Source organism: Grammomys surdaster, unplaced genomic scaffold, assembly GCF_004785775.1.
Source record: "Grammomys surdaster isolate TR1022 unplaced genomic scaffold, NIH_TR_1.0 1166, whole genome shotgun sequence".
NCBI classification, from domain to species: Eukaryota; Metazoa; Chordata; class Mammalia; order Rodentia; family Muridae; genus Grammomys; species Grammomys surdaster.
Window position 1 is genome coordinate 2,951,216 of NW_021605585.1, and position 16,735 is coordinate 2,967,950.

General features: G+C 43.2%; 1 protein-coding gene across 1 annotated transcript; it reads right to left on the reverse strand.

The window, feature by feature from the left end:
- Window positions 1-3,015: 3,015 nt before the first annotated feature.
- Rtp4 (receptor transporter protein 4) lies at window positions 3,016-14,750 on the reverse strand. The gene is made up of 2 exons (XM_028783890.1): window positions 14,509-14,750; window positions 3,016-3,837 (listed from the first exon to the last, which is right to left on the reverse strand). Exons 1-2 carry the CDS (start codon window positions 14,667-14,669, stop codon window positions 3,279-3,281), a joined length of 720 nt encoding a protein of 239 aa, XP_028639723.1. The 5' UTR covers window positions 14,670-14,750; the 3' UTR covers window positions 3,016-3,278.
- Window positions 14,751-16,735: the final 1,985 nt, after the last annotated feature.

The window sequence follows — 16,735 nt, forward strand, 5'->3', positions numbered from 1 at the left end:
ACACACACACACACACACACACACACACACACACACACACACACACATGGTGGTTTGGGATTTCAATAGAAGCTGGTGGCAGCAACCTGAGAGGAAACCAAAGTTTTTATCCTTGGTTTTCTGGCCTCTTCTACTTCAACTGATCACATTACTGTGTGTATATGTGTGGTAATGGTAAATGATAGCTGATAAAAACAATCATTGTCTCCTAGGGACCTTTCTGTACACTCCATTGCTTTGTAGTGAGTACAGTCTTCTTGTACTGTTCTGTTTGTCACTGTTTCCCAGAAGTGCATAATATTGTCTACAAATTTCAACTGATTCCTTCTTGTCTGTGGGCAATCCTGTCCTAAGGAGCGATCAAGGACAACAGGGAAACATGGAGAGAAGAGGCAGGAACAACTTGACAATAGAGAGGATGATGAAGGTGACAGCATGAAATATAACTGGGAAGTGATGAGCTCAGGTGACTTAGGCCAGAAGGTCCACTGTGCTTCTGAGGGTGTTTTTAACCATGGTCATATAGTGAAGGCAGAGTGGCAGCCACACAGAAACATTTAACAGACAGATCAAGGACATGAAAGATGCAGTGTTATGTCGTGGAATCCCAGGTCAGCACACTCCTGCATACTTCCCAGGTGACACCTAAAAGCCACAAGAAACCATGATAGCTCCAGGAAGTATTAAATCCAAGGGAATCCCTTAGTGACATGACAATTTGAGTGGGTTTTATAGGACAGAGGGACAAGAGGGAATGGGAATAGTCCAGGTTTCTAATACAGAAATGTTCTGTTTTCATGAAACTGAACAATACCTAAAGCCTATTCCTTCTAGGACGCTGGTTTCCTATGGCTGCTGAATAAATGACCACAAACTTGGTACCTCAATATGGATTTACTACCTTAGAGTTCTGGAAGTTTGGTGTCCAAAGTCATCCTCGTTGATCATGTACACAGTTGAGACAAAGAATGGCTCAACTTGTAAAAATGTCTGCAGCCAAACCTGACATGACTTCAGCTCCAGAACTCCCAGAACTCATGTGATGAACAGAGAAAATAAGCTCCAGAAAGTTTTCCTCTGACCTCCACATGTGTTCTGTCCATGACATGTACAAACACACACACACACACACACACACATATACATACACATGCACACATGCATGCACATATACAATATGCACAAACACATACATACATACATACATACATACATACACATATATACTCACACATACACACCCACACAAACTGTAGAGTGAAAAATTATAGATACTGGGTATATAGAATCCTTTTTAGATATAAAATATTCTTTTGGCTTTCTTTATAAAGACATGGAAAAACCAAGGCATGAAGCAAGTTAGGAATGTGGAAAGACCAGTCACCATTACTGGAACTGGCCTATCTGCAAAGAGTTAAGAAAGAATGCAAGTGAACTAGGTGGAACCAAGCTGAGAACCAAGTTGAGAACCAAGCTGGGAACCGCAGTGACAGGGCAAGGCCACAGTGACAGGGCAGGACCACATTCTTGAGAAAGATAAGCGTACAGAGAGTTTTTACCTGACCCTGACTCATGTAGGTTGGGTTCCTTTGGAATGTTCCACTATTTTTATGTTATACCACCATAGCAACCCCCTCACCCCCTCCTCATTCCTTGGTTTGTGGTTTTTCCCTTTAAAAACCCCTTTCAAACTGGCAGTCGGGGTCAATTCAGCTCCTGCGTGGGCATACGAATTGACGGGCAGCTAGTTGTCACGCCCTAATAAACAACCTCGCAATTGCTCCGGTACATGGTGTCTCGAGCAGATTACTGGGTGTTCGAGACTTCCTGAGACTTGAGAGAGGGTCTCCCCTCTGCGGAGGTCTTCAAAACATACATATGCACAAATACATACATACATGCACGCACACATAAACACACACTCTAAAAATAGATGAAAAATGAATAAAATATAAAGTCATGTGATGGCAGGCTGCACAGAAGAGCCCATTTCTGCTGCCTGAGCTTTCAAAAGTCAACTTCTAATTGTTGGTGAGTGTTCCCTTCATTTTTTAAACACTTTGCTTCTATCCTCAAACCTCCTCTCCTGTTGTTGACTCTGTTGCCTCTCTCTTATGGATGTATTCCTTGATTTCCCCTGCTCTGACAAAATATCTGGGAAATATTTATTTTGGTACCATGTTGCAGGCATTAGTGTGTCTACTGGACTGTTGTTAAGTAGAGGGACAAAGAGGATGCTCACCTAATAATCACTGGGAAGTAAGAGAAATGAACAAACAGGCAAGGGGCTCAGTATTACAAGACCATGCTCTAGCAATCCACGCCCCCTTAAGCCCATGTCCTAAACTCTTTACTACCTCCCACAGCACCATTACCCCAAGATCAAGCCTTCAGCAATGAGCTTTTGGTAGACCCTGAGGAAAAAGACAAAATAAAATAGGACCTTCTGTTATTATTCATCTCAACAAAGCAAGACAATGTACCTCAAAATCTCATAATTAATCATGTTTATAAAGTCCATTCTTCCAACAAATACAGTTTATTAACACATTCTAGAGGATATGAAGAAGGGCATTTTTGGTGGGGGGAGCATTACCCCCTCTGCCACAGTAAATTTACGATAATACTTGTTAGTTAACAGAAGATTGCAGTAAGCTTCTCCCAGGGACCTAGGCTTACGTCATTACCTGCTGCCCACCAGGTGCCCAGGTGCCGCAGGGGCAGCCTATAGAGGACTGTTCACTCCCAAGTTCCCCCCCATTCCTCTTTCCCTTTCTGTTCCCATGAGTTACTGGCCAGCCTCTCTCTTTTTCTGTCCTACTCTGTCCCCCCTTCTCTGCCACCATAGCTCTGCTACCCACTTCTCCAGGTCCCCAGTCCCCTTCCCCCCACAATAAAACTCCCTTACACCAGATCTGCCACATGGCATGATGTCTCAGGGGAACACATTGGCAGGGACCCACCAGGTACTCCCTTACTCCAGCTGCCCCTTTATATTTCATAACACACGTGACACTTAGTTATCATCAAGATTTAATCAACGTAGCTTGAGAACAATAAGTGAGCAAGCTAGTGCAGACAGTTCAGCAATTCAATACAAACTTGTTATTGGGTTCAGTATGTGTGGTCCATGGTTTAGGCTATTTTCAGAGCATGTCCAGGAAAGCAGTTTTATTCTACATACTTGACCTTAATTGATCCCACATGAATTCACTGTCATATTGAAATGACATCCATTTTATTGATCACCATGGGATTAAAACAAGATGATAAATCTATTATTTAATGAAGTGAATAAGGCAAAGTGCAGCAACAGACAAAATTAGTAAAAGTGGTGACCCCATTTCCCACGGCTCTCTAACATCCTGAAATGTCCTATTCCTAAAATCTGTATTTCCAGTCTGAGGTGAAGGAGGGCAGCTCTTCGCTGGAGAGGAACCCTGGCTCTTTGGTGATGGAGCTGGGGATCTGGGCAGTCTTACTTTGTGTGCAAGGGCACACCTTCCATAGGGGCTCAGACTGCACGCCTCACAGTTGAGTGTGTCGTGGGGCCCATCCAAAGATGTCTCATCCAAAGACACATTCAAGATCGGTGCTAGCTTCCTGTGTCCATAATATCGCTGCAGAATATAATTAACGAGGTTATTCAGAATCCTTTTGATGTTCTCTGTGGAGAACTCAGGATTCTCAAATTGAGACCCAAAACACTTCTGGCACCTCTGACCAAAGATCCTCATGAGTACCCGGCCCTGGGATTTCAAAGCATCCTGGTACATGTGACACAAGATCTTTACTTGAGCAGAGGTCCAATGTCTGTAGCATCTGGAACACTGGAACCTGTAGGCAGAAGAAAGAAATCCTCTGTGTCCTTAGCTGACCACTGACCTGAGAGGAAATGGTCAGCCAAGGGATTCTAGGAATCGCCTTCAATGTGGAGAACTTTACATAATTTTGAGTGACATGGTCACAGATAAATATGAACAAGAGGCAAACTCTTTTAGATACTTTCCTGTTATTACTAGGTCTGCCTCTTTGATAGGGAAAGCATCTCTGGAAGTCTTAAAGGAAGAAAAATTGTTAGCCAGCTGGTAACAGCACTCCACAAGTCTTTAATCCCATCACTTGGAGACCAGAGGCAGGCAGGTCTCTTGAGTTCAAGGCTAGCAAGTAAGTTCCAGTGTGCCCTTCTCCCAGCCGTGAACAGGCCTGAGACCTAGTTTACCACCATAGACCAGATAATAGGACCTAGGTGGAACTAACCACCTTGCCTGCATATCAATAGACACCTAGGTGGAGTAACCCACCTTAGCTGCACCTAGATCCTGCTACAGGAACTTGAAAGAAGAACTGCCCCTGGGCTTGCCTTGAGACATCTCCGGCCTTGACCCACAACCAAGAACAGATTTTCCCACCCAACTCTCCTGGCTGAAACTAGAAAGGGTTCGGGCGGGCTCTTTCCCTTTAAATTGAAAGCTGAATATTAAACCATCGAGCCTTGATCAGAAAACTTTGTCTTGGTTTCATCTCTTCTCATCCTCCATCCATTTTCGTTCCCAGCCCTCTTTTCAGGTGAACCCGTTCGACTCGTGGCCGCAGGCTACACAGAGAAACCCTGTCTTGAAAAAGAAAGAGGAAGAGGAGGAGGAGAAGGAGGAGGAGGAGGAAGAGAAGGAGAGAATTCTACTATATTCAATGCTTCTTCACTATGATAACATGAAACTTCTATAAAGTGCCTATTTTGAGACAGGCCTTTCAATATTGACTCTCTTTATATTATTCCTCAAAGGTATTACTGAGTCCCTTGTCAGCCAAGAAAAGTGAACAATACAATATATACACAGCTTGCTTGAAATACAAAGGACAAGTGGGAAAGGGTTGTGTTCTCAGCCTAGGCCACTGAAACTAACCTTGTTCATCTACCTACTACAGAACATCACCTCTAATGAGCAACATGACTAACAGATCAGAACATGTGGAGACCTGTGGCTGAGGCTTCATAAGAGATAAAACACAGTTTGAGGTAGGGCAAGGGTGGGCAGGTACCCTTGAAGAGGGAAAAAAGAGCAGAGGGTTTTAGGAGCCCTAGAAAAGTCCCTAGGGTTCTGGAAAAAGAGGGTTTGACTTCCTAGGCCAGCCATCTTTAAACTGCTGACAAGGAGAGGATACCTGATGGTGGCCAATAATGAAGGGCTGTTCCTCAGACACTCCAGGACCCGGGTTTTAGTCTGCTCCCTTTGTTTACAAGCTTTCTGTAAAGTGATATGCAAAGTGACTGTTTGATCTTAGTCAGTTCTTAGGCTCCAGGCTCTAGGGGTAAGCAGGGGCCAAGCCCAGAGAGTTGCTGCGGCCTGGAGGGGCTGGTCAGGAATAGCCAGGAGGACTCCTTTTTTTTTTTTTTCCAATTACAGCTCCCTACAGTAAATGCAATGCTGGAAGAGGAAAAGGCCTACTTTAGAAGCTCCAGGCCCTGAGTAAGAAGTTCCTATCTCCTGAGAATGTCAAATCAAAAAGATCCCAAAACTAAAGCTAAGCCTTAGAATAGCAGTAAAAGTACACTAAGGACAAATTCCTTTTGGTCAAGAGAATAAAATGTGCCTTTGGGCTGGAGCAGACACAGAGTCGGTCTGCTCCTGTCCTGTGGAGAAACTGAATCCTGAGTCATCCAGGAGCCACTGCACTCAGAGCAGCTGGTAAGAAATCCATCTCACTCCCTAAGCCCCAGAGATACATCTGGGAGCCAGGGACATTCAGGGCACAGCAGCTACCCAAACCCCGCCCCTCCGGAATTCCACTTCCCTTCCACCCCTGCCTGGTCCTTTGGGCTGGAGCAGACACAGAGTTGGTCTGCTCCTGTCCTGTGGAGAAATTGAATCCTGAGTCATCGAGGAGCCACTGCACTCAGAGCAGCTGAAACTGAATCCTGAGTCATCGGGGACCCACTGCACTCAGAGCAGCTGGAGCCACTGCACTCAGAGCAGCTGACACAGAGTTGGTCTGCTCCTGTCCTGTGGAGAAACTGAATCCTGAGTCATCCAGGAGCCACTGCACTCAGAGCAGCTGAAACTGAATCCTGAGTCATCCAGGACCCACTGCACTCAGAGCAGCCGAGGAGCCACTGCACTCAGAGCAGAAGGATTTCCAGATCCAAGAGGTGGCCTGAGTCCCAGGAGTTCTTCCACCCAGGAGATTAGGAGCATAAGACCACAGAGACATCTGGACTCTGAGGAGCTCTGCAATAAGCAAGATAACTGGAAATACAGACTCCAGTCTTACACAGTGAGGGCAGGTACCACTAGAGTTAACCAGATGGTGAAAGGCAAGCACAAGAACATAAGCAACAGAAACCAAAGTTTCTTGGCATCATCAGTGCCCAGTTCTCCCAATATAGCAAGCCCTGAACATCCCATCACACCTGAAAAGCAGGATTCAGAATTAAAATCACTTCTCATGATGATGATAGAGGATTATAAGAAGGAATTAAGTAACTCCCTTAAAGAAATACAGGAGAGTACAAGTAAACAGATAGAAGCCCTTAAAGAGGAATCACAGAAATCCCTTAAAGAAATGCAAGAAAACACAAAGAAGGAATTAAACAAAAGCATTCAGGATCTGAAACTGGAAATAGAAACAATAAAGAAAGTTCAAAGGGAGACAACCATGGAGATAGAAAACCTAAGAAAGAGATCAGGAGTCACAGACGCAAGCATCACTAACTGAATACAAGAGATAGAAGAGAGAATCTCAAATGCAGAAGATACGGTGGAAAATATTGACACAGTTGTCAAAGAAAATGAAAAACGCAAAAAACTCCTAACTCAAAACATCCAGGAAATCCAGGACACAATGAGAAGACCAAACCTAAGGATAATAGGTATAGATGAGAATGAAGATTCCCAACTTAAAGGGCCAGTAAATATCTTCAACAAAATTATTGAGGAAAACTTCCCTAACCTAAAGAACAAGATGTCCATAAACATACAAGAAGCCTACAGAACACCAAATAGACTAGACCAGAAAAGAAATACTTCCTGTCACATAATAATCAAAACATCAGATGCACAAAACAAAGAAAAAATACTACAAGCAGTAAGGGAAAAAGGTCAAGTAACATATAAAGGCAGACCTATAAGAATAACACCAGACTTCTCACCAGAGACTATAAAAGCCAGAAGAGCCTGGACTGACATCATACAGACCCTAAAAGAACACAATTGCCAGCCCAGATTACTATACCCAGCAAAACTCTCAATCACTATAGATGGTGAAACCAAGATATTCCATGACAAAACGAAATTTGCACAAAATCTTCCCACAAACCCAGCACTTCAAAGGATAATTGATGGAAAACGCCAACAAAAGGAGGGAAACTACAACCTAGAAAAAGCAAGGAAGTAATCTTCCAACAACCTCAAAAGAAGATAACTATACGAACATAACTTTACCTCTAATAACAAAAATAACAGGAAGCCACAGTCATTTTTCCTTAATATCTCTTAACATCAATGGTCTCAATTCCCCAATAAAAAGACTCAGACTATCAGACTGGATACACAAACAAGACCCAGAATTTTGCTGCATACAAGAAACGTACCTCAGTGACAAAGACAGACACTATCTCAGAATAAAAGGGTGGAAAACAATTTTCCAAGACAATGGTCCCAAGAAACAAGCTGGAGTAGCCATTCTAATATCAAATAAAATCGACTTCCATCCAAAATTAATCAAAAAAGATAAGGAAGGACACTTCATACTCATCAAAGGAAAAAGCTACCAAGGTGAACTCTCAATTCTGAACATCTATGCTCCAAATGCAAGGGCACCTACATACATAAAAGAAACTTTACTAAAGCTCAAAACACACATTACACCTCACACAATAATAGTGGGGGATTTCAACACCCCACTCTCAGCAATGGACAGATCATGGAAACAGAAACTAAACCGAGACACTTTGACATTAACAGAAGTTATGAACCAAATGGACTTAACAAACATCTATAGAACATTTCATCCTAAAACAAAAGAATATACCTTTTTCTCAGCACCTCATGGTACCTTCTCCAAAATAGACCTTATAATTGGTCACAAAACAAGCCTCTACAGATACAAAAAGACTGAAATAATCCCTTGCATCTTATCAGATCACCACGGACTAAGACTGGTCTTTAATAATGAGAAAACCAATGGAAAACCCACGTGCACATGGAAACTGAACAACTCTCTACTCAATGATGACTTGGTCAAGGAAGAAATAAAGAAAGAAATAAAAGACTTTTTAGAATTCAATGAAAATGAGGACACATCATACCAAAACTTGTGGGACTCCATGAAGGCAGTGATAAGAGGAAAACTCATAGCTCTAAGCGCCTACAAAAAGAAACTGGAAAGAGCACACACTAACTACTTGACTGCACAACTAAAAACTCTAGAACAAAAAGAAGCAAATACAGCCAGGAGGAGTAGAAGGCAGGAAATAATCAAACTCAGGGCTGAAATCAACCAAATAGAAACAGAAAGAACAATACAAAATATCAATAAAACCAGGAGCTGGTTCTTTGAGAAAATCAACAAGATAGATAAACTGTTAGCCAGATTAACCAGAGGGCACAGAGACAGTATCCAAATTAATAAAATCAGAACTGAAAAGGGAGACATAACAACAGAAACGGAAGAAATTTAAAAAATCATCAGATCCTACTACAAAGGCCTATACTCAACAAAACTGGAAAACCTGGATGAAATGAACAATTTCCTAGACAGACACCAGATACCGAAGTTAAACCAGGAGCAGATAAACCATCTAAATAGTCCCATAACCCCTCAGGAAATAGCAGCAGTCATTAAAAGTCTCCCCACTAAAAAAAGCCCAGGACCAGATGGTTTTAGTGCTGAATTCTATCAGACCTTCAAGGAAGACCTAATACCAATTTTCTTCAAACTATTCCACAGAATAGAGACAGAAGGAACACTACCCAATTCGTTCTATGAAGCAAAAATTACACTCATACCCAAACCCCACAAGGACCCGACAAAGAAAGAGAACTTCAGACCAATCTCCCTTATGAACATTGATGCAAAAATACTCAATAAAATTCTAGCAAACAGAATCCAAGACCACATCAAAACAATCATCCAACATGATCAAGTAGGTTTTATCCCAGGAATGCAGGGATGGTTCAATATTCAGAAATCCATCAATGTAATCCACTATATAAACAAACTTAAAGAAAAAAAACCACATGATCATCTCACTAGATGCTGAGAAAGCATTTGACAAAATTCAACATCCCTTCATGATAAAAGTCTTGGAAAGATCAGGAATTCAAGGCCCCTACCTAAACATAGTAAAAGCAATTTACAGCAAACCAGTAGCCAACATCAAGCTAAATGGAGAGAAACTTGAAGCAATCCCACTAAGATCAGGGACTAGACAAGGCTGCCCACTCTCCCCCTACCTATTCAATATAGTACTGGAAGTCTTAGCCAGAGCAATTAGACAACAAAAAGAAGTCAAAGGGATACAAATAGGAAAGAAAGAAGTCAAAATATCTCTATTTGCAGATGATATGATAGTATACTTAAGTGACCCCCAAACTTCCACCAGAGAACTCCTAAACCTGATAAACAACTTCAGCAAAGTGGCTGGTTATAAAATCCACTCAAACAAATCAGTAGCCTTCCTCTACATGAAAGATAAACAGACTGAAAAAGACATTAGGGAAATGACACCCTTCATAATAGTTGCAAATAATATAAAATACCTTGGTGTGAATCTAACCAAGCAAGTGAAAGACCTGTACGACAAGAACTTCAAGTCTCTGAAGAAAGAAATTGAAGAAGATCTCAGAAGATGGAAAGATCTCCCATGCTCATGGATTGGCAGGATTAATATAATAAAAATGGCCATCTTGCCAAAAGCAATCTACAGATTCAATGCAATCCCCATTAAAATCCCAACTCAATTCTTCACAGAGTTAGAAAAGGAAATTCTCAAATTCATATGGAATAACAAAAATCCCAGGATAGCGAAAACTATTCTCAACAATAAAAGAACTTCTGGAGGAATCACCATCCCTGACCTCAAGCTGTACTACAGAGCAATAGTGATAAAAACTACCTGGTATTGGTACAGAGACAGGCAGGAAGATCAATGGAATAGAATTGAAGACCCAGAAATGAACCCACACTCCTATGGTCACTTGATCTTTGACAAAGGAGCTAAAACTGTCCAGTGGAAAAAGGACAGCATTTTCAACAAATGGTGCTGGTTCAACTGGAGGACAACATGTAGAAGAATGAAAATTGATCCATTCTTATCCCCTTGTACAAAGCTCAAGTCTAAGTGGATAAAGGACCTCCACATAAAACCAGATACACTGAAACTAATAGAAGAGAAGGTGGGGAAGACCCTCAAATACTTGGGCACAGGGGAAAAGTTCCTGAACAGAACTCCAATGGCATATGCTCTAAGATCAAGAATTGACAAATGGGACTTCATAAAATTAAAGAGTTTCTGTAAGGCAAAGGACACTGTCAATAGGACAAAACGACAACCAACAAATTGGGAAAAGATCTTTACCAATCCTTCATCTGATAGAGGGCTAATATCCAATATATACAAAGAACTCAAGAAATTAGACTCCAGACAACCAAATTACCCTATTAAAAAATGGGGTATAGAGCTTAACAAAGAATTTTCAACGGAAGAAACTCGAATGGCCGAGAAGCACCTAAAGAAATGTTCAGCATCCTTAGTCATCAGGGAAATGCAAATCAAAACAACCCTGAGATTCCATCTCACACCAGTCAGAATGGCTAAGATTAAAAACTTAGGTGATAGTAGATGCTGGCGAGGGTGTGGAGAAAGAGGAACACTCCTCCATTGTTGGTGGGACTGCAAGATGGTGCAACCACTTTGGAAATCAATCTGGCGGTTCCTCAGAAAATTGGACATAGCATTATCCGAGGATCCAGCTATACCACTCCTAGGCATATACCCAGAAGATGCTCGAACATATAATAAGGACATATGCTCAACTATGTTCATAGCAGCCTTATTTATAATAGCCAGGAGCTGGAAAGAACCCAGATGTCCTTCAACTGAGGAATGGATTTAAAAAATGTGGTATATTTACACAATGGAGTATTACTCAGCTATTAAAAACAATGAATTCAAGAGGTTCCTAGGTAAATGGATGGAACTAGAAATTATCATCCTGAGTGAAGTAAGCCAATCACAAAAGAACACACATGGTATTCACTCACTGATTATTGGATATTAGCCTAGAACCTTGAAATGCCCAAGATGCAACTCACAGGCCACATGAAGCCCATAAAGAAGGAAGACAAAGTGGGGGTGATTCGGTCCTTCTTAGAAGGAGCAACAAAATACTCAAGGGAACAAATATGGAGACAAAGTGAGGGACAGAAACTGAAGGAGGGGCCGTCTGAAGACCACTCCACCTGAGTATCCATCCCATGTGCAGTCACCAAAGGTAGATGCTGATGTGGAAGTCAGGAAGTGGATGCTGATAAGAGCCTGATATGAATATCTCCTCAAAGGTCTTCAAGAGTCTGACATATTCAGAGGCAGATGCTCACAACTAGCCATTGAACTGATCATGGGTTTCTCAATAGAGGAGTTAGAGTGAAGACTGAAGGAGAGCTGAAAGGGTTTGTGGCACCATGAGGAGAGCAACAATACCAACCAACCACAGCTCCCAGGGTCTAAACCACCAGCCTGGGAGCACTTAGGGAGGGATCCAGGGCTTCAGCTGAATATGTAAGAGTGGAGGGCCCTGCTGGGCACAGGTGGAAGATGAGATCCTTGACCTCATGAAGGCTGGACGCCCCAGGGGGTGGGAATTTTGAGGGTGGGGAGGTGGGAGTGGGGGCAGGGTAGATAGAGGTTACATCCACAGAGAAGAAGGAGGAGGGGTGAGGGGATTGGGGGTTCCGGGGTGGGTGGGGGATGGGGTAAGGGGACAACATAGGAAATGTAAATAAAACATCCAATAAAAAAAAATAAAAAAAAATAAAAGAAACAAAAGCTATTCTAAAGCACAGAGGAAAGATCAAAAGAAATATATATAAAAAAAAAAAGAGAATAAAATGTATTGCCTGGGTGGATATTTAACATTCTAATGGGACTGGCTAAGCACCTGACCAATTTACCACCCCTCAGGAAGGAAGGACAACCTCTACAAAGTTCACCTTAAACAGTGCTAGGGAGATAGGTGAAATATCCTTTAAATGATATTATATTTTTTCTTCCCAGGATTCCTGCTCCTTATGGTAGGACCTAATCTGACCTAGCATAGCAACTCTCCTTGCCTGGCTTTATAAGTCTGTTCACGTTTCTAAATTAATCAGTGATAGGCTATTTCTCTGCCAGCGAAATGAGCCAATTCAAGCTGGATTAGATTATATTAAAGGCAGGTTTATTGGGAAGCTGCTCTTGGGCAAGTTAACTGGGACCAAGGTCAGGAAAGTCACCATGGGGAGGGGGAGGGAGAAGAGAAAGAGAGGAAGGGTGGGTCAGGAGAGAGGCAGGGGAGAGAGGATTGAGGAGAGAAAAAAGGGGAGAGGGAAGAGGGGAAAGAGAGAAAGGGTAGGCAGAGAGAGAGAGAGAGAGAGAGAGAGAGAGAGAGAGAGAGAGAGAGGAAGAGTAGGAGGAGAAGGAGGAGGAGGAGGAGGAGGAGGAGGAGGGACTAAAATGTATGGATTATATAGGGAGGAGCCTCTGAAGGAAGGGACCCCAGCCCCTGGGGTAGAAAGTTCAGGGTTGAGGGCTAGGTATGTCAGGTAGGGACTGAGGGATGCTGGGAGAAACTAGAGGCCAGGTCTGTTTTGATATGTAAAATATGCACAGCAGTCCCACATCCCTGGTCTGAAACCAAATGCTCAGAAAAATGTAACCTCTGCTCTAAGCATGTTTTCCATGACATCAGCCTTGTTTCCTTGGCCTCTACATGTCTTGTCTCTGCTGTGTGGCTGTCTAACACCATGAAGCTCCATAGAAACTTAAATCCTAGGGTATGGCCTCTTGCCCCTTCTCCTCCTCCAGGCAGCTGCCGAGCTTTACAGCTTACCTAAGCTGGAACTTTTCTTTTAAACTCTAATAAAATTGTCCTCAAACTTCCATTTGAGTGTCCGCTCTAAAATCCTTTTAGTGAGGAGATTAAGGACCCAAAGAAGGAACCTTGTGTTCCCTGGTATCATCTGGCAACTACAGTGGGGCACTCCAACATTTCTGCTAACATACAGATGTCTTGTCTTCTCCGTGAATTATAATAGTGCTATAAGAGAGGCAGAGACAGACTGTGAACAATCACATCCCCCATCTGGACCCAAACTGTAGATAAATCCATTTTTCCACTTTAGGTGTTTTATTATGTTTTCTCTTGATGGGAGGGCTGAGCATCTGGATACAAAGCCAGGGCTTTTCTGACTGAGGATACAGTAAGAGAGAGCAGGAGGGAAAACTTTGTAGGTGTAGAGTGAAAAATTATAGATGCTGGGTATATAGAATCCTTTTTAGACATATAAAATATTCTTTAGGCTTTCTTTATAAGGACATGGAAAATTTTCTGAGAAACAGAGCCATGAAGCAAGTTAAGAATGTAGACAGGCTAGTTATGGGAACTGGCTAGAATGCAAGTTAGCCAGCTGGGAACCAAGCTGAGAACCAAGCTGGGAACCTAGCTGAGAACCACAGTGACAGGACAAGGCCACAGTGACAGGGAAGGACCACATTCTTGAGAAAGATTAGCGTACAGAGAGTTTTCACATGACCCCGACTCACGTAGGTTGGGTTCCTTTGGAATGTTCCGCTATTTTTATGTTATGCCACCTTAACAACCCCTCATCCCCCTCCCCATTCCTTGGCTTGTGGTTTTTCCCTTTAAAAACCCCTCTCAAACTGGCTGTCGGGGTCAATTCAGCTCCTGCATGGGCATACGAATTGACCGGCAGCTAGTTGTCACATGCCCGAATAAACCTCGAGTTTGCTCTGGCACATGGTGTTCTCGAGCAGATTACTGGGTGGTCACGACTTTCTGAGACTTGAGTGAGGGTCTCCCCTCTGCGGAGGTCTTCATAGGAACTTTGGATCACTCTTCAAGGTCTCCTGAAATGCTTTTGTAAAGAGACCTGGCACAGGGAAACACTTTTTAAGTTAAACAAGATGAGCAGGAGGCAGAGGCAGGTGGCTCTCTGAGTTTGAGGCCACCCTGGTCCACCCTGTCCTGTTCCAGGACAGCCAGGGCCACACAAAGAAACTCTGTCTGGGAAAACAACCAAAACAAACAAAGAAACAAAAATCAACATGGGGGCTTGGATTTTAGGGGACCCTGACCAGCTTAGCTTCATGACCACAAAAGACTAGGAAAATCTAGCTAGCCACACCTGTTCTTTCTAACAAATTGTCAGAAGCTGCACTAGCACAGCTAAGCCTCTGCTCTTGGTGGGGTCTTTGAGGGGACCAGCTGCCCTTGAGACTCCACTCACCTGCCAAGTACTGTCTGCTGGTGCTGCCTCCATCCCAGGGCTGGACCATCTGGTACAATGTTCTTATCCAAATGCAGGGTCCACTTGGCCCCAGGCTTCTCCTCCTGGATCAGTTCTTGAAATGTCTGCTCCCAAGTACTGAAGTCATCGGAGAACAGCATTCTCAGAGGAGGAAGCTGAGGCCCTGGGTTAGTAAGCAGCTTGCTGTCTTTCTCAATTCTGAGAGAGAAAAGAAACAAAGAACAGTTTCAGTTTCCCCGATTCTTTCTGGTTTCGATTTCCCCGTCTTTTTAAGTTTCAGTTTCCAAAGTGCACAGAACCCTTTAAGGCAGCAGAGTCCCGCCACTGTGTTAAAGGGCCATGCTGAAATCGTAGGGTTCTGGTTTGGATTCCCATGGCTCGAGTATGTGAGCTTTTTCATTTTGTTTTCTTATAATTTTTATTGTTAACGAAGCACCAGTGTGGGGTTTGAAATAAAGGAGTGTCTAGTGACTGAGAAACGATGCCTGCTCCAATAGATGCTAGTGGCCTGGTAGCGATCTGAAAACGGTAGTGGGTTGTGCTCCCAATCACCTGGTGATCCTGAAAAAAATCCGCACTGCAAGCCCCTAGCAGGGGAATGTTCCTGCTGTTAAAACAACACAACAAATCGAATGTGAGTATTTTCGTTGAAACACTATAAAACTTGTGTTTCTTGTCTTTCCAACAAATAATTCAACTCCTTTTAATCTCCTGCACCTTGAATGCAAATATATTAACACCTTCCCACCCAGTAAAGCCTTTTAGACAAAGGCCCTGCTAGGGAGCTTAGGTGAATTAAGTGGCGAAGGCCATTCTGATTTCTTTTCTTCCTTCCCAAAAGTTCTTTTTACACCAGCTATTACTTTTTTTAATTAATTTATTTTATTGCATCCCAAATGCTGCCCGCCTCCGGTCTTACTCCCTCCCAGAGTTCCTCCCCTCTGCTTCTGAGAGGTCTTCCCACCTCCGTCCCCCCCACCAACCTTGGGGCATCAACACTCTGCAGGATTAGACACATCCTCTCCCACTGAGGCCAGACACAGCAGCCCTCTGCTACATACGTGCTACATACATAGGGGCCTCCGTCCAGCCGGAGGTATGCTCTTTGGTTGACACCAGCTAATCTTTAAACTGTCAGGCCCCAGCCAATGGGAAAGAAAGTCACCATCTCCAACTGCGCTTCCTGCCCTTGTGCGTTCCCACTCCTGAGAAAACCCTGTTGAGCAGGAGTAAGTTTGCCTTGTTCAGACACTAAAATGTGAATTTGGTCTCTTTTCTTGTCACCCTGAACTTCTTTCTAACACTTACAAATGAGCACATCAAAAACTGGCAAACCTTCCCCAAAGTTCAAGACAAGTAAGCCGAGGTAAAATGTGAACCTGGGTCTCCGTGATTTCAATACCTGCTGTGTCTGCATCCACCTCACTGCCTGGAGAAAAGCCAAGGAAGCTTGTTATGGAGTGGCACATGGTACCAGAGCTAGGGGACAGTGGTAAAACCTCGAGTTGGCAGTCTGAGCTAGGAATTCCCTATCGCCTGGGGAACTAAGAGATGAGGCTGAACAGAGAGGATTATTCCTGTGAGAGACATTTCAGAGAGACAGGCACAGTAACCTCGTCACAGATGTTCTGTAGATTGTAGATTGAGTTAAGAGCTGGCACAAGGAAGTGTTTGTGAGCCAAATGCAAAGCTGATAAGCCACAGCAGTAATTATAGACTCTCAAAACAAAGCAAAAAAACCGAATCTGTACTGAAGTAACAAGCATCCAGTGTGTGCACAGTGTTTATCTACCAGATCTTAGCATCTTTTTTTCCCTTGGATCCTGTTTGTCTTTGGTTTTGTGTGCCTATGTAAACTGCTGTGGCTTACAACGCTGGTGAGAACCACTTTTGGAAGTTAGCCAAGCTGCCTCTGCAGGTTGCCAAGGTAGAAATGTCCAGAATGTGGGCTTCTTTCTTTGACATTTGGAAAGAGGACTCTTGATGCCTTTAAAGCCTTGGTTTGCATATCAAGTTCTACTTTCATATGCAAATTACCCAGCAGGAAACACTGGAGCACAGGTGGGGAGCATCTCAACAGAAAGCGTCCAGTGAATTGCTATCTGGAGGGTGAGGGATTAAACTAGATCTTTAAAAAGCCTGCCTCACTCAAGTCTGAAATTCCAGACTGGAAACTTGGTTCCTCTGAAGTTTAGTCAAATGGAAA